At 37.3% G+C, this 19,381-nt stretch overlaps 1 protein-coding gene across 1 annotated transcript in view; it reads left to right on the top strand.

The window, feature by feature from the left end:
- CDH8 (cadherin 8) overlaps positions 1-19,381 on the top strand; it is a 200,765-nt gene that overhangs the window by 163,435 nt on the left and 17,949 nt on the right. The window contains exon 8 of the mRNA XM_063312918.1: positions 14,464-14,585. Within this exon, the coding sequence (XP_063168988.1) occupies positions 14,464-14,585 (122 nt within the window). The remainder of the gene's footprint in view (positions 1-14,463; positions 14,586-19,381) is intronic.

Below are 19,381 nucleotides of genomic sequence, written 5' to 3'. Positions count from 1 at the left end.
TCACTTAGCGACTTCTTTGCTTAATGACTGAGCCGCTGGTCCCAGTTGTGGTTGCTAAATGTACATTATTGTTAGCATGCTTTAGAATGTCTTTTGATCTTACTTTATGGTGGAACAGTTGAAGATGTTAGTGTTCTTGTGTATTTTAGAACATGTTTCAATGGCTGTCCCTAGTTCCTGAGCTGAAAAAAACTTCATGGGGAAATCTACCTCTTGGTATCTTTCTTTGCAAGTTTATTGAAGCATGAGAAGTCAAGCAGGTGCACATTGCAGATGAGAAGATTGTACCATGAAGTACATTCTTATCATTTTTAACTAACTCCTTCAGAAGATAAATGCAAGAACTTCACATCCACCTTACCAGAGTTTTCTTTCTCCCCAAAAAAGAGGAAACTGTTCCTTTTTCATCAAATAAAAAAGAAAATTGTTGAAGGAACTTTTGGTCCAGCACTAACTTTTATAATCAGCTATTGGACAGGACAGTTGAATAGTTCCACAATGTTCAGAAGCCACATGGCACTGAATATTTATAGTGGTTGAGAGAGAGGAGTATGGGGAAATATTTCCCTACATGTTCTGAATTATGGATTTCACTAGTTAATGGCAGTGGGAAATACAATGCTGGAACCCAACTCTAAACTCTAGTTGTCACAGGAATTTTTTATTATTTCAATGAATCCCAGCACCAAAAAAAAAAAAGAAAAAGAATCTCATACTTTGTTATTTCATGAGATTGGCAGACAATCACATTGGCAACAACAAGGCAAAGGATCTGAATCTTCAGGGGATCCCCTATAAAAAAAGTGCAAGTAGCTAGTGGCAAATAGTGTTAATAATGCATCAATCCAACTATTTGCCACTCTCTCTGGGCATCAATTTCGGGAAGCAAATAGGCAACAGGGGAAATATTGAGGAGCTGGCTTAGCAATTACTGGTCAGTCCCAAGAAATGACAATATCATTGGTACTGTTTCATTAAGTGGTTGGCTTCAAGTGGCTTTTTGTTTAAAGTCCAGAAGAACCAAATGGGAAAGATTATCAGGCACCAGCTATAGTTCCGTGAGGAATGAAGAGTCCATGTGTTGATATTGGCAATTAGCCTCACTAAATGGTTTACAAAAAAAGACAAAAAACAAAGTAGAAGAATCTCAAGGATAAAGAAGTGTAATGTTTCAGAAGTATATACAAATATCTCTATGTGAGCAACAGAGACAGAAATTACTTTCACCTGCAGCATTGTCTAAAATGAAAGCTGCAATATGTTCTTTATCAGCAAGCCAAAGTTGTTCTTGACAGTTTATCAAGAATATTATTACTGTAACTGATATACCACATTTATATCAGTTATCTCTCCCTCTCTCTCCTTGCTCACACACACACATCACATTTAAATATGTAATAAAAAGTGAAAACATTAAAATGAAAGAGGCAGAAGAACAACTCTGTCAAATACCATACATATTACAATGCCATAAATAGTTTGGCCATAGTTTTATCTTTAAGATTTGTTTTTCAATTTCTCTCTTTCTCTGCAAGTTTAGAAGTGATATCCATAATCATCTTTATGAAGTTTCTCTCATTCCCCCACCTCTTACACCTTCTATAATTATTTTTTAGCAAATTACACTACAATGATTTCCTACCCTAGAAAGATGATATCAAACATCTATTTAAGTATACTAAGATATTCATTATCCCATGAGTTAAAAATGAATACATTGGAACTAGCCTATAGTCATCATATTAACTAACTAAACATATTTAAGAGTGCTTAATGCTACTACTATTTATCATCAATACTCTCTCTCTCTCTCTCTCTCTGTGTTGTTTTTCAGTACAAATTAATTTGCATCTTTTCAGCAATGTCCATGGGGGACATCAAAAGTGACAAGATGGCAGACAGAGCATCACAATGCAAGCCCCACTCCTTTTGAAGAAATTCAAAAGGAATAGAACTTAAATTTACAGTGCTCTGTCCGCCATTTTGTTATTTTTGATTCACAGAGAAGGGTGGGACTTAAATTTGCAGTGCTCTGCTTGCCATTTTGCTGTTTTTGATTCATACATAACTACTGATCCTGCAACTGCCCAGAGTCCCTCTTTAGGGGGGAGATAGGCAGTGGTGAAATTTGACAAATAAACAAACAAACTTATTTAATCTCAGTAACGCTCACAACACCAGAGAAAAAAAGTATATTTAATCTCATTTTACCAGTAGGGTTAGGACCTGCCTTTAGGGTCAGCAAAATCTAATACTGTTTTTGTGAAAATCATGAAGGAGCTAGGAAATTAAACTGCAGTGCTAAATAGAAGAAAGCACTTACTTCCCCCCTCCCTTTTTCCCCACTTGTTCCCCATTTGCAATAAAGATTGAATTGAACCATCAATATTTTTGTAATTCTTACCACTGTAATGATTAACTGGTTAAGCTATAGGGCTGTGAAGCTCATGTTCAGGTCTTCACTTGGCTCTGTTGACGATAGGCTAGTCACTTACCACACAGGGACTTTGAAAGGATAAAATAAAGCCAGGTGCTATGTACACTGTCTTAAGTTTTCAGATGAAAAATGGGATAAAGTGTGATCAATAAATGAATGCCCTTCAATTGAGGATGAATGCTAAATGATAAAGAAGGTGTTCAGGAAAAAGGTTGAGAATTGGATGATCAGCATTTGTCCATCTGTTAAATTTGGGGCTCATCTGAGATCTGGATGGGTCTCTGAGTTCCTCGCTTCCCCATTCTTTTGGATGAATAACTTGAAAAAGTTTGGAAGGAGATGGAGATTGAAAATAAATGTATTGATGATAATGGGTTTTTTTCCTAGTTAAAATTAATCTTCCTTTATAAAATGATATTGTGTGTCTTTCCATGATAATAGCTGTATCCTTTGGTTCTGCCCATTCCTGCTGTTTTTGTGAATGGCTGACTTTTGTGATTGTTAAGTTTAAAATCCCTGTTATGATGGTTCCAGGCATAAAACAAAAATAAAACAAAATTTGTTAATTTCTAGGAAATGTAAGTGTGTGGAAAAGATAGGAGAATATGAATAAGGGATATTATTTTAAGACTGCATTGGCAAAATGATTGTGAGTTGAAAGTCTCTTTTTTCCCCTGTAACTGGATGACTGCTGGATGGAAAAATGTATCCCTGTCTCATGAACATATATTTGCACAACAAAGCTGGATGACTTCTCCTTCTCCTTCTCCTCCTCCTCCTCCTCCTCCTCCTTCTCCTTCATACAATCTTGACTTTCAGGACAGAGTCCATTCTCCATTATAATTGTTTTTTTTTTAATGGCATGCCAAAAATAAAACGATTCAGTTTTATTGAGATTTTATGATAATTAGAGTCCTGTCTAAATTTTGACCCAGACTATTTTTGACTGTAAATATAAAGCAGTAAGAGTGTGCTTATATGGGTTCTGGCAAATGAAATATTACTATTTCTGAAAGTGTTCGCCTATGCTTAAAACCAAGCATATAATTGAAATATCTTCCTGATCTTTTCAAAGAACTGTATAAAAGAAAATCCTCACTTTATTTAGAATGCTGGCAGATAAGGATTATAACTAGATTCATATTATGTTATATTATGGATTGTTTGGTTTTGGCTTAGTATGTTAAATTAATTTAGCTTTCATTATTTGCCAAATCATGGTTTGGTCAATATACCAAAATCAAGAGTATTATGATTAATGTGCAAATTTTTCACTATTTCTCACTAATAATTCACATTGACCTGGCCTGTTAATCTTATAAAGATGATGGAAAAACTCATTTTGGAAAATAAAATAAAATAAATGTAAGGTTTTTTTTTTAAAAAAATCAGGCAATAATAAGACTTGCTTTAAAACAGCATACAGATAGTCCTCACTTAACGACCATTCCCTGAAGTTACAGCTGTTGCAGCACCCCCATGGTCACATGATCAAAAGTCAGGCTCTTGGCAGCCCACCCACAGGGGTGCTTTAACTCCCCCCCCCCACCTAACTCTCCCATCTCTGCCCTTTTGGCTACCCTGCACAGCAGCATTCCTCAGTGGCCGTTCTGGGGCTGAAGTAGAGGCCAGGGGCCTTCAGCAGTCTCAGTTGGCTGCCACTGCCCTGGATATCTACTTCAGCCCCAGCACCGCCACTGTCTAGGAATGCTGCTATGCAGGGTGGCCAAAAGGGCAGAGATGTGGGGAGATAGGCTGGGGGGGGGGGGTTGAACAGTAGGCAGAGGAGGCTGTCCCTTGCCTTACTGAGGCTCAGAGCTTAGGAGGGACCAAGCCAGGAATGGCTTGGATCTTGGTGGGTCCACGCCTAACGACTGGTGGGATTCAGTCAATGACAGCAGTGAGGAGTGCCAGGATTGCCACCGCTAAGTGACGCAGTCACATGACATCTCACATTATTACTGCATTGCTTAGCAATGGAAATTCCGTTCCTAATTACCATCATAACTTGAGGACTACCTGTATTAAAAATTGTAGTAAACAGCCCAGTAAAAAGTTGTGTCTTGTTCCTCCCTGCAGTTTCCAGATTGGTAACTTGTCTAGTAAATTGTGGCCTGTGTAGAGCAAGGAGGCCCTGCCAGGCAATCTCACATGAGATATTCAAAAGCCAAATAAGACTGTTGAGAATTATGTTATATTATATATATATGTATATGTATATGTATATGTATATATATATATATATATATATTAAAAAAAAGGAAAGGAAAGGTTTTTTTTAAAATATTTATTTATTAATAATTTTTAAAAGAAGGAAAAAAGAGTGAATGAACAAGCAAGAAAGGGAAAAGAAGAAAAAAAATGCAATAATTGTATCAGTAGGTGGACAAAGGAATTACCAAGATTGTACAGTTAGTGCTTAGTATATCATTGATGAGAAATTAATATAAAAAACAAAGTACATTAAATTATTTTAACAATATGAGAAGGGATTTGAATTGCTCTGCTAAGGGCCAAAAGCTCCACTATTTGTTAAGGATAGGTATTGAGAGTCTCAGCAAGTGTTACCACCTGGCCATTCTTGGCTTGCAAGATAACGTAAGCAGAGTTGGTCTTAGTAAGTACTTGGATGAGAACCGCAACTTAATAGGCTAGACTAGAAAGTCTAAAAAATATCACCAGAGAAGGCATTAAGAGTCAAACTCACTTGAAAGAGACTACTTTGTACAGTTGAAATATATATATATATTTGGTTTGGCTTTTAGTAAGAAATTACTTAAATATTGTGTTATTTTAGAGTGATTATCGTGGAGTGGTGAAGATGGTGGAGTGGAGAAACCAAAGTTCTAGTCTTCCTTCAGGCACAGAACCCAGGTAGCTGACCATAGGCAGCTGCTGTCTCTCAGCCTTAAATCAGCATCAGGCTCTGAGACAAAATCATCACATCATGCACTGATAGCTTCACTATGTGAGTAAATACAGCAAGCACAGTGCAAAACCAGCAGAGCAAGTAGACAAATGTTAGCAACAGCAACAATTTGATTGTATTATTACATCTAGTATAAGAACTGATAAATCATTTATCTTTGAAATTAGCTCATGGTCTCCAAATTTTTTGATGCAATTTCCAGCTAAAAAAAATCATACATTGGAAGAAAGTTTGTAAGGGAGGAGGATATTATAGTGTGGAAAAAAAAATAACATGCCTCAAAGTATTGTATTAGAAAAATGGTTGGGGGGAAAATGGTTTCTATTAAACAAAATTGTTCAAAAAGCAGTGGAATGTTTACTGAATCACTGATAAAATAAATTAACATTTTTAATGATGAAAACCAATGGAATAATGATGGAAAAAAACTTTTACAATTGGTATTTTGTTATCCCATTACCATCTTTGCTATTTTTTTCCTGGAACAAAATATCAACTACTTATATCTTCTTCTTTCATAGGTAGTTAGGCATTTGAAGCTGGTGTTTCCAGATTGAAGGCTAGCCCTTTTCTCCATTGCATCACAATTCAGTTGAATAAAACATTTAAATAAGTATTTAGTCAAAATATGGATGAGCATATACTGTATATGAAATGCATGCACATCTACTGAATACTACTGGTTGTGCTATCAATCCATCAGTTCTTTTTAGGTAATAGGCATAGATGATGACTATTTCTGATTAAAGCAAAGAGTTTTAAAATCAAAGTAATTGTTATCTTATTACCTTCAATCCAAATCATTAGATAAAACAAAATTAATGCTTCGTTTTCTTGTCACTGTTCATCTCACCCATTTGGGGGGTGGGGTGGAGGAAAGGAGGTAGTACCAATATGTCTGAGATATAAGTATAATGCTTTCTTAAATTTTGTGATCTATTAAGTGGTCCTTTTTATATTTTAGAAAGTCAATGTTGCAGGGAAACAAAGCTGTATATTGTATGATCTCTTTAAGTGTGAGACTGTCTAAATGCCATTGATTTCAGTGGGAGAATTAGGTGCTTCCTTCTTCTCTCTCCCTTTAAGATCAATAGATATAAAAATGTTTGGCTGGTTTCTCCTTGTAGTTCTTAAAGCACATGCAGAAAAGGTAATAAAGGATGCATTCAAAAGATATAGTACTTCACTTTCCAATCAATTTGTCTGCAGAACACTTTACCCTTGTCTTGGATTAAACATTGTTGGATTTGTTTTTCCTTTAATGCATTTATTTTAACCAACACCTTCACATTTTTAGATCATTTTCAGATATACTTTTTTTTTCAATGTAGTATTGTCAGCATTGCCTCTCATAGGCAGAAGGACTCCCATGAACAATGCCCAATACTGAACTTATGAGAGTGAAACTCAGTGAGAAGTTAGACAATCTCTAAAGAGGCCACAGCTTACTTCTGACCTCCTGGCAGGCTGCAGGAGGACAACCTATGACATGGTGATGCTATTGGAATGGCGGGGGGAGGCATTTTGTCTCTGGGAGGTAGAATGACTGAATTTCAGTGAAACAATTTATTTCTAGTTTTGTGTATTATAAAGATGCAAATGGAGATGACTGGCCTCTAACACTGTCAGTTAGTGTGTCTTTGAGTGTGTGTTTTAGAAGGAAGGGAGCAAGGGAGGCAAGGAGGCAAGGGGAAGGAACATATGGGCAAATATTGGCTATTTTGCTACTGAAATTTGGTAGCAAAATTTCAGAGTTTGGGAATTTCACCCAGGTCTTGTAAGGACCCATTCCTGGGTTCTTACTCAGGGAACCTTGCCCTATAACCTGTGTTTTCATCTAGAGAAAAGCACCCTTCTTCTTTCCACCAATGTCCAAAGCTCTCCTTAGTAAGATAAGGATTTTTTTCTCTTTCTTTTTAGGAAGGAACTGTCCTTCTAGATTTCTGTGATATAAATCTTCACTTCTCCTAGGTATCATAACCATGCACATTAGATAGAAAGCTATATATCTACACTGCATGCAAATCAGTTAAGGAATATTGCTGGCTACCCAGAGAACTGAAGTAGTTCCAGTCGCCTAGCATCTTCTGATAAGGAGGGCAAAGAAGCTTTCCTAAATCCCTGGAGTATCAGTGGTGGTCAGAGTAAACCTAAGAAATGTGAACCAATGATCTGAGTTGATATAAGCAGTTCTGTATTTGCAGAAATGGGAATCTTTATCCAGCTAATAGTGTTTGTGCATGCAGTAACCACCACCTGAGTCAGCAAGATAGATGTACATAAAAGCAGGAATATCACCTTTACCAAGATGCCTCTCATTTTGCATGACTGAACTACTTAATGTTTGTAGTACCCCCTTTGTTTCGGTGTGTCCCCAAGAAGCTGCATATGGATGAGGAATTTGCCTTAGGTGCTCTGGGCTTCATATCTGATGGGAAAACTTCATCATGGACCTGATAGGTTTTTTAATGAGGCCTCAGTATGTGATTGCAAATCTTCAGTTCTTTGTGACTCGGGAAAGGAGAATGAAAATTCACCTTTGCCTGTGTATCTCCAGATCACCTATTGATCCCTCACACAGTAAATGGCCTTGGCAGATATATGTCACCTCATGGAGGTGAATGGAGAAAAACTCTGAGAGTCACTAATCAGACTCGTAGGTTGCTTGAGTGTCACTGTTTATGGATTTTCAGCTGCTTGTCCTTTGAAAACGATCCAAAATCATTTACACTGGAGGCAGTGTGCCCACTGCGCTCTTAATGAATGAACTGGGTTTTTATATTCCAGAAATTCAATAATACCACCGATTCTGGACATGAAATGAGATCTATATTAGTGCATTTTAAATACAATTTCAGTATCCTGTTAGGTCCCGGTCCAGGCACAAATACCGAGTTTTGGATGAATATACATAGGATTGATTTCACATGTAGCTAGCTGTCGTCATCTATGCCATCAGCATGATGTGTAGGAGTGAGAGACTGTTTTTTCTCCTTTCCTCTTTTTGACAATTTCCCTGTGACCCTTACCTCATTCCTTCTGCATCCTGAGTTCAATGGGGGAATCTCTAGAAAAAGAACTATAATTTTCAACACTTTGCACAATTCACATCTCCAATCACCCTTTGCATTACTAAGGCCCAGGTACGCACTGACTGAACATTGCTGCCCCCCCTACCTCCAAAAGACATTTGTAAATATTCAAGTTTTTGTGTGTGGTATTTCACTGTGTACAAATGCAGATCTGACCATTGTTAAAACAACATTAAAAAAGAGACAGATAAAAACCTGTCAGCGTATCTATTCTTGTATTGTTTTCTTGTATAAATGTGAAAAAGGATAATATAGAGGCCAGGGGCATTAAGTTCACTGAAGAAGCAAATAAATTTAGGAAATTCTGAATGCACAGTGCTTTTCCCAAGGCATGAACATACATTATGATTTCTCTAAATATTTTTATAAACTGTTTTTTAGAATAATGTTTTCCCTAAAGACAGTTTATCATTGTTAGTAAAACTCCACTGCAACTGCATAGTATAAAGAAAGATATTATTGGAAACAATCAAAAATAGCAACAGATAGAAGCTTGACCCCTGGTGACAATACTCCAGAAGCTGTTTGCTGTTGCTTGTTTTTGTGTTTTGTTTTGTTCTGCCTTAAAATGAGACTGGAAATGAACAGGCAAACAATGGAAATGGCTCCAAATACCATACAGGACACACTGCTGAGGAGTCTTACCCCGCCAGCAGTTTCACTTCATACAGTTCCACATCACAGCTGTCTTCAGGATTGGAGTTTTTATCACAAGGACAAAAGCAGCATTGTGCCATCGCAGTGCAAGCTCCAATGCTGTCAAATGTATGTGTGATCTCAAATGCAGGTACAATGGTAGTGGGGTTTGTAGTAGAGGTACAGTGGTAGTGGTAGAAAGCTGCTTTCATCATTTACTCCCTTGATTCCCTCCCTGCTCATATTTCTTTGTGTGTGTGCATGTGCACACAACACAGATACACGCATCTTTGAGCAGAGTTGACTCCTGGCAACTGCCAGAAGAAGTCCCTAAATTTTCTTAGCAAGATTTGCAGAAGTGGCTTGCCACTGCCTTCTTCCTATGGCTGAGAAAAAGTGACTGGCCCAGGGTTACCCCATGAGTTTCTATAGTTTAAAGGACACTAGAACCTGGGCTTCCCAGCTTCTAGTCCAGTACCTTAACCTCTAGTCCAAGCTGGCTTTTGGGCTGAGAGAAAGTGACTAGCCCAAGGTCACACAGCAGGCTTTGTGCCTAAAGCAGGACTACAACTCAGTCTCCCAGTTGCTAGCCTGGTGCTTTAACCACTGAACTGGCTCTCACAATATATTTCTGTAATCCCAAACTATACAAAACTGCTGAATGTGTAAGTTTTTCTCCTTTCCTCCTCCCTCTACATTGTGCAGTGTTATGTCGGATATTAAAGATCACAATGAGAGAAGCAGGAGGAAGGAGGAGAAAAGGACTAAAATAATACAGAGTAAAATCAGATGATTGGGAAACAGGGTATCTTGATACAACTAGATACAATCTTGATAAATGTGAGCCACCTGAATATAGATTGTGTGAAGCTTCAGCTTTGCAAACCTCAGGATGGGGAGGAGTATGATATAAAGCCATACAAATGGATATAATTAATGTTTGTTTGTTTGTTTGTGTTAGATACTTTGTACTTAACAAAATGCCAAGTTTTGCCCATGTAGTCATGCCCTGCTTAATTTAATGTGGGATAGAAGTGTTTGCTCTAGGAATTCCAGTGGAGTCAAAAATAACAGAAAAGAAACCTTGCTGTTCTCAGGGCAAGGTAAAGAAGACCTGCTCCATCCCATGGGGTAACAGTATGCTGTGCAGGCTTCTGTAAACCAACGGAAAGGAAGCTGCTTGTCAAGGATGGGCCCAGCTGCATCCCTCCAAGGGCCTCTGAAATAGGCACAAGGGATGGCCTACTCTAGGGGGCCAGCAATGCAGCCATGGGTGACTGGGGTCTTGGATTACAGAGAGAAGTATGGACATCAGTTCCCAGGAGTGGGGAATGAAAGCTTCTGGGAGGGATGAGATGGAACCTGGTGATACCCTGTATAAGTGTAGGGGAAGAATGTGCAAGCTGAAAGTGTGGGCATTCCTGGGGCATCTTTCTTGTGGGGTGGAAGGTCCAGAATGACCTGTGGAGTTGAGGGTGAAGGGATATGGCATCTGCCATTCCAGTCTGGACATGGGTCTGAGTGGCATGGGCCACATTGCACTATTAGTTGCTGATGAATATCAGTGGCTTAGACTGCTTGCTGTCAGAACATCCTCTCCAGGCCTTTGTCTTACAGACGGTGGTGTAGCTGTCAGTTTAACTGTGTGTATATGTTCTACTGCTGCTGGGCACTGGCCCAATGAGGTGGTATTGCACAGGGCTGAGGGTGGCATGTTGAATTTTTTTGCTGCTTGTCCATAGCTGATTTACGATGATGCAGATGCATCTGGGTAGCATGGGGAGGGAACAAATGAGGTACTGTGGTATAGAGAGTCTCTTGCTCTGCTGAAGGATCCTATAGGTTATAAGAAGTTGGTTTGTGGTGGTTGTCAGATGTTATCATATATGGGTACTCTGCATCATGGAGACAAGACAGGCTGTAAGGAGTATTGGACCATGGGCCTATTCACAATGTGTTGTTCTATTAAAATGCTATTATTCTCTGCAAAATGGACTGAAATTAGATAAACTTCTATTTCAGGATATAAGCACCTGAGATAAGAAGGTTTATTGTAGAAAAGCTAATGAAACTATTATGGAAGAATTTCAGCAACTGCTATGTATTAAATGCAAGCTCTATTTACAGTGAAATCACTGTTCAAATTCTTGTGCCTCGTCCTCAGGCTCAGAAGCCATTTCTTTTTGGCAGGAGGGATAGTTTTAATAACCAACTTATCTGTTACCAGGCTGTTTGCCTGTGACCATGTGAACACTTGCTCTCACAATTGTTTTTTCTCATAATTTGATCTAAGTTCATATTTTTTTTAAAAAAAATCAATATTTGATCTACTTTCATTTTTTTCTTAAAAAAAAATAAAAATGGAATGTAAGTTTCATTGAAAGTGGTATGTGGTCTTTAGTTCTGATTTTGCCCATGAATCCTAATCTATCAATTGTTAAGTATAAGAATCTCCTTTGTTGGATGAGAATATGACTGTTTAGAAATTCCTAAATATATATAAAATTAGTGGGCTTGCAATTCAAACAGAAGACAAGTAGGACCTCCGTCTTTGCAAGGGCATAGAACTGTTCCCTCTAGCTATGCTGGCTGGGAAATTCTGGGAGTTGAAGTCCACATTTCCTAAAGTTGCCAAGGCTGAGAAGCACTGCTCTAGTTTATATCCCATCTGTTCAGAATGTGTCCTCAAACCCACAAATTTATCATGGCTGATTTGGACTATAAGTGCTCCCTATGAACAGAAATCTATCTTTTGAGGGAGAAATATGCTGTAGCAGTATTCATCCTATTATGCTAACTTACTACATCAATATATATATATACATTTCTTGACCTGGAATGTGAAGGGATGTTATAAATTCCACCACTTATGGCTCCTAATTCCAAACAATCTGCCCAATTGCTAGTAGGGATTTATATACCTGGTTATCTGGGAGAGTGCAAGTGAAACTTCTGAACAGTAATCCAAGGTAAAATCCCACACAGCACTCTCATTCTTTATTCTTACTTATCAGGCCAATTATTTAATCTCATCTTTCTGCTAGAAACAGAACATTCCTCTTCCAATTTGCTTTTCATAACAATCCTATGAAATAGGATGGGTTAAAAATGTCTAGCTCCATTTCTTTGATTTAGTGAGTACTTGAATATTCACCTCATGGTCCCACTCACTAGATCACATTTACTCACTAGATACACATTTACTACTACTATAAAAGGCAAAATTTCAACACCTATGATGTGAGAATACAGTTTGGCATTAAGGAGGTTTAGATAGGAATAATCCATCCTGCTCTTTTTCTTCGTTTACATTTATACTTATTGATGTTTAAAATCTGTATTTCTTCCTTCAAAACCATTTTTTTTTTTTTACAGGAGTAGCTTATGACATACTAAAACCATAAAATTAAAAAAAAAAATCCTAATATAAAATGCACAATTACATATCCTAATTAAATTAGATGATACAACCAATGCAAGCAAGAATTAAAGTAGTTTGGAAGTTTCTAAGCAGTATGTATGCTTAAAATTAGCTCATGTATTGATTAAGATGTCTGAGAGAATGAAATTAATTTGGTTGGCACCAAAAAGACAATCAGCTCAGTCCTGAATATATATCAGGGGATGACATTAGTGAGTCAGGAGGGTATGCCTGAAAGGGCTAGTTCTAGGTAGCACTTCACCACTTCTCATTATGGGAGGGCATTCAGAGTAAGGTTTCTGATGATCTTCCACTCTGAAATAAAAATAATTATATTTCATAAACAAAAGGAGCAAACAAATAAGATATCAATTTTCAGCTGTAGTCTTAAGTAATCTTGGTATCTCCAGCCTGGCAATTTCTGAACTCAGTAAGCTTTTTCTCTAGTGTGTTTAGCAAATTATATAGATTGTTTAATGAATTCTCTGCCAGTTTCTAAGAATAATATCTGTAGGTTTCATGTTTGTGATTCAGATGAAAGACAAACATTTGGGGACCAGCCACAAGAGACGTAAATAATTTCTTCAGAAGCTTATCTAATTAATTGCATTTCACTAGAATGTCTCTAAAATTTGAACTGCCATTGTTCTGTTAATTTAGATAAAAGGAAATCTTGAGTGCTTAAATGTGACACTTGGCACTGAGTATTCAATGCTGTGTGTGTGTGTGTGTGTGTGCGCGCGCGCACATATTTGTGATGTTCTGAATATTCAGCTTGGATGTAACTGAATCTCACCCTGATAAAAAAAAAAATAACTGTTTTTTCCGTGTTCAATGTATACCCTACAACAGTGCGTGGCAAAGCGATTCCTTACTGTTCTCCTTTCTGTAAATTCTGGCAGCTAGTAAGCAAGTGAAATATTGACAAAGGCTAGTTGGTTTATTCTGATGGAATTGCATAATGCAGTCTTAAGATATATTCAAATATACGGAGCAAATTTATACCATTCTGTTCTATTTTCAGCAAAATGTCACCTGCAATGCCTGGTATTTCAAGGAGAAGACCACAAACCTTATTTATCAGCAACAATTATAAACTAGAAAAAACTGGTTAGGGCTCTGTTTTGAAAATTAACCATATGGAACAAAACAAGATTCATATCTAAGTAAACACACTTGGGAACTAGGCAATGAATTAAGAGAAGTATGATAAATTGTAGCTATAAATGTGGGTCAGAGCTTTTGCCCCCTCTGTGCATAATTTTCATGAGTTCAAAAGCACATATCTGTATCAAATAAATCAACCCAAGTTCTTGAATAAGTAGGAAATATTATTTGTCCCTTTCTTTTAATGATTCACCTCAACTTCTGTTATTTATCCCTTCCACAAAATATTTTAGAACCCTTCTGCTGCATTTTTTAACCCTTCTCTCTCCTTTTTTCTACCTCTTTTCTCCCCCCCCCATCCCCCCCTTTTCCTTTTCGCTAAGCTGAAATAATAGATGTGCAGTCAGGCTGGCTAATAGAGTAAAATGGGAAAGATAAGAAAGAAAATAAATCTTGGTTGTTTACAGCCTCTCTTCCCCCATGCAGAATGCCCTTTATCAATAAAACAATGCAAACTTCATCAGAAAGAAGGCATCTACCAATTTAATCTAAGAAGGTCTTCATCAGACTAATCTCCTGCAAAAGCTTTTTTCAATAGGGATTTATTTGCTGTCTCTCCTTTGTTAAATATGGTCCCTTCTTTATCTTCATTTCCTCCCCCTTCCAATTTTGAATAAATCAGCCCAATTACTAGAAGTAGAAAAGGTGCATCAAGCTTTCAGCACAAAAATGTTTATCTACCTTGGGCCCTTGATGTAATTAGTATGGTATGAAGTGTGCTTACCTTTCTCTTTTCTCTTTTCTTTTTTTCCTTCCCTGTGCTGTGTCTTTCTTCTCTTAGGAAATCCCAGTCAAATATCTCGAGTACCTGTTGCTATCAAAGTTCTTGATGTAAATGACAACGCTCCTGAACTTGTATCCGGGAATGAAGCCTATTTATGCGAAAATGGAAAAACTGGAAAAGTAAATATTCCTTGGTTGTCCACCCTGTGTGGTTTTTTCCTCTCAAGTCTCTTGATTGACTGTCTGTTGATCTAGTTTCATGTGGAACTGACCCTGTTCAATTCAAAGTCGTGGTCTGTTTAGTAACAGCAATCCCTTGCAATTTGTCTCACTCAATGGTATAGAAAGCCAATGTGGAATAGTGCTTTAAATGTTAAAATCTTGGACCTGAGAGATCCAAGATTCTTCCTTCAGCCAGGAAAGTTGAACAGGGTGACTTTGGTCCAGGGACCGCTTTACCCTATCCCACAGAGGACTTGTGGAAAAGCTTGGAGAAGTGATTGTTCTATATGCCACCTTGAGCTCATGGAGGAAAGGCAGAATATAAATCTAAGAAGTAAACTCTGTAACACTTTTCCCAGCTTGGAACTCTCTGGGTGTGCTAGATTTCTAACGCCATCACTTTAAGACTGCAACTGTGTTGGAATTATGAACATATTGTTTGCAGAGGGCTTTTGAAATTAATGTAAGGGTCACACTCAAATACAGATTATTACCGATCTAATCTTACAAATAGATACCACCCTGCACACACACACACAAATTGTAAGTACACAAGTTCTATACATATGAATGCCATTTTTTAAAGCCTTGATCAGTCTTGAAACAGACATCCAAAATTGCATTCCTAACTGAAAGATCATAGGTTTAGGAGGAGGAGCTTTTACACATGATCTTCTTATCCTCCATACATGTTCAGTTTACCCTAATTGATAATATCTTCTAATTTTTTTTATTATCATGGAATGATACCTGTGATTTGATATATTTAAGATTCTAAAATTAGAAGAGGACATTTACACCACTAAATCCAATGCAGTGCTGAATCCAAATGAAAGCATCTCCAAAAGATGGCTGTCCCACCTCGATTTGAATATATCCAGCAAAAGGCAGCTTACTGCCACCTTTGCTCACCAGTTTCACTGTCAAACTGCTCTTCCACCCATAACTTGCTTTTTTGTAATTTACAGCCATTATTCCATGTCCCAGGTTCTTGGGGAAAGACAACAATCATGGTCTTACCCTGTTTGACAATTCTTTAGGTACTTATTTGTCTTTTCTCAAGGCTAAAGAGATCCGTGTCAATCTCTCAGTGTAAGATCCTATTCTCCTGATTCTACCAAAAAGAGAGTGACAATGATTTTCTAGTTTTAGATGAGCAATAAAGGAATAGTTGCTGATTTTATTTATGTGTTGGTTTGGTCATTTATTTAGGCAGTATCTCTGGTTTAGGATTGCAGGATCTTGAGTACTGAACTTTGTTTGTTTGTTTGTTTGTTTGTTTTAAATCAGAGATTGAGTCTAGAGATGCTGTTGGAAGAAGAACAGAATAAGGAAAAAATAAAAGTGGCTTTGAGTGCAGTTTGAAAGTGTGTATCTAAGATGGAGATACTTCTAAAACATGTATCAGGGATAAAAGTTAACCAGGTTCTTAAATCTTTCCAAAAAGATTGAATCCACATCAGCCTTGGCCATCATTCAGGAAGACACACAGTGTTGGACTGTGTTCAATGATATAACAAACCCTTATCTCCTAGAAAGTAATATAGGACAAATGAAACAGAATAGTTTTATAATCCAGCTTGTGAAGACAATGAGTGGTTGGAAATCTACAGATTTCTATAGACCTGATTTATTTTTGAGTAGTAACATTTTTAAGTTAAATAAACCTCAATTGACAGCATGTCACTAATTTTGTTAATCCAGCTAATTTTGTGCCTCATGTGGTTTGGCATTAAAATCACACTTTACCAAAGCAGCTTACCTGATAATAGAATCTGAATTTCCAGACAGTTAAAACAAACCAACAAATTATTACTCCATTGAATACTGAGATTGGTGAAATATGGCTTCAACACTTGATCTGAGTTATCAGTGTTGGTAAAGTTGGGCATTTGGTTTTATCCCTGCAGTGGATCCTTCCTTCCTTCCTTCCTTCCTTCCTCCCTCCCTCCCCCAAAATAGAAGACAATTAGATAGATAGATAGATAGATAGATAGATAGATAGATAGATAGATAGGTAGATAGGTAGATAGATAGATAGATAGATAGATAGATAGATAGATAGATAGATAGATAGATCAGTAGATCATCCCTCACAGGAATTCCACAACTTTTGGGTGATTATTAAATAGGCCCTTTGATGTGTAATCATTTGTAACATGGCAGGGAGTGGTGGTGGTGGTAGAAATCCCACAGTTGATATAAATATAACTAAAACAGTAAATGTCACATTCCTGAGGGTCTGAAGCCATGATGAGTTGTACCTTCTCCCCACTCTATATACAGTAGACTCTAACAGCTGCACTTGGATTAAAATTGGTCATGATCAGCATACTCCATAGTATCTGATGATAGTACAATGTTGTTGTTTTTTTGGGGGGGTGAACCTTACTAGCAGTCTCTCCCATTTAGCACAGGATGTCACACTCTTCCCAATATTAGACTAGAAAGGTACAAATACTCCATTTTCTATTAAGGCTAGTCCATACATACATAAAATGAATACAGTTGCGCACACATGAACACCCCCCACCCCAATTATCTTGCATTATTTAGTGAGTAAGAGAGACAAAGAGAGAAGCCTCCTCCAATTGGACATCATGCTAACATTTAGCACTGTTCTTTTTAATCTCCTATTTAACATACATAATCCTGGAGAAATCAACATTTGGTTGTCCCTTCATTTCACTGCTGAACAACAGAGGAAGCAATTGAGCTTTCTAATGACCCCAAAATGAGAATTTTCAAAGAATTATCTTTAGCAAGTGAGAAGAATCAGTGATTGGTTGCTGTCCAGTTAGGGCAAGCAGCTAATCTCATTCCAGTCCCCCTCCCAGATTATATTCTCTGATCAAAAGCCTACAAGTGTGGTATTCTATCTGTCAAACTGCTGAAATGCTCTCTCCAAACACATACAGGGTGGGCTGCAGCATGATGGAATATTTGTGATGATTCTAACTGCTTCAAGAGTTAGAGGTAATGGTAATAGGAAGTTGACAAGTGTTGTATGTTTTGGAAAGGAGGAAATACCTTCAATTGGCTATGATAGGCTGAGAATTTCAGCATATTATTTTACATGGCATGATGAAAGGAACACAGAGCTGAGACTCTGAGGATAGAGAGCCAGAGAAAAGATGGAAGAAGGGAAGGAATATAACTAAGGTGCTGTACTGAAAGAAAAGATGAATCTCATAGAAGGATGGATGAAAAAGCAGATGAAGGAAGATAGAAACCAAAAGAAAATGATACAACTGTTACACAGGATCTTAGGACAGGACATGGTTCAGTAAACCACCTAATATTTAACTATGTGTGCCAATTTCAGTCAATCCCGGACTGTTCACATTGGCTTCACAAGGCAAGAATACTATGTCTAAATAGGCCTCATAAATTAAAACCGTAGCACTGATAAACTGAAGCCAGCAACTTAAAATGCAGTTCAAATTATGTAAACCCAGGGTTAAAAAAAAGTAGATAAGGTAGATTGACCTTATGCAAAAGAAGTAAAAAGTTGAACTTCCTAACCTATCTCTTCTTCACTATAGTTAACCCTGCCCTATTTTTGCATTTTTTTAATTTGGTCTTTTGGATCATGAAAAAAGTGGATTTGGAAATAAAAGTTTCACGATTGCTATGATCTGGCAACCAGGATGAGACCATTTATGTTTCAGTCTCATGAATTGTGAACCCAAGCTATACATATCTGGGATTCAACAGTGAGGTATAATTCAGAATGACAAGAGTTTCTCAGGAGTATGAGTGTGTTTCTGAGTATTTTTTTTTCTTTTAATGTCTATTTGGTATGCAGATATACATAACAAACTATCCTCAGAAATTAGCCATTCAATTATAGGTGCTTTCCTTTAGTCTAAATCTGAATTCCCCAGGTTCTTTCTAATTAAATCTTTATCATACAACATGAAGGACAAACGCAGTCACTGCCTACCATCTGAATACATTTACACATTTGCAGGTTAACTTACAGCTAAGTTAAATTGAGTTTGAATCTCCTCAAGGGAGCTGATTACATCTCAACCTCTTAGAAAACCTGATTTGCAGTCTGTAAATATATTGAGTAAACTATCTAGTGCAGTTCACTTTTTCCACGTGTTCTATTTTGGATCCTGCTATAATTGAGAATGGCAATGACAGCTGCCAGTGATATGATGGAATACATTAAAAATTGTGGATGTACAACATTGCAAGATGAATTCTTTATGCTTTTATTCTGAATCTGTAACAGTTGAATGCTAAACTCAAATCTGCCGAAAAAACATATTGCTTTGCCTTGGATGTTCTTTACACAACCTTGCTGACTTGGAAGCTCCCCGCACCCCCCGCAATCCTTGCTTCTACTCATCAATCTGATATTAATTAATTTAATGAATTACCAATTGAGAAAGAAAACTCCTACAGAAGAGGAGTTTTTTGTGTATGTACTCCTACAGTACATACATACAAAAAAAGCAGTTTATTCACAACAGTAACATTTTATTTGTTTGTTTGTTTGTTTGTCATATTTTTATTACCACCCATCTCCCCCACTTGGTCATCCCACCAACATTGGTGGGCAAAGTATCTTCCTCACTTTTCTATGCTAATTTAGCATGGACAAAAAGTTGATAGATGCTTAGCAAAGCAACTCTTCATGCAGAATTTCTGAGCAGGAAGAGACACCAGGAGAATTTAACTAAAGATATTCTAACATGCAGTGTAAGGTAGCTGGAATTACACATCATAAGTATAATCTTAAA

Source organism: Candoia aspera, chromosome 11 (assembly GCF_035149785.1).
Source record: "Candoia aspera isolate rCanAsp1 chromosome 11, rCanAsp1.hap2, whole genome shotgun sequence".
Lineage (NCBI taxonomy): Eukaryota > Metazoa > Chordata > Lepidosauria > Squamata > Boidae > Candoia > Candoia aspera.
Note: the sequence above shows the minus strand (reverse complement) of the source record. Positions and strands in the feature narration are given on the sequence as shown.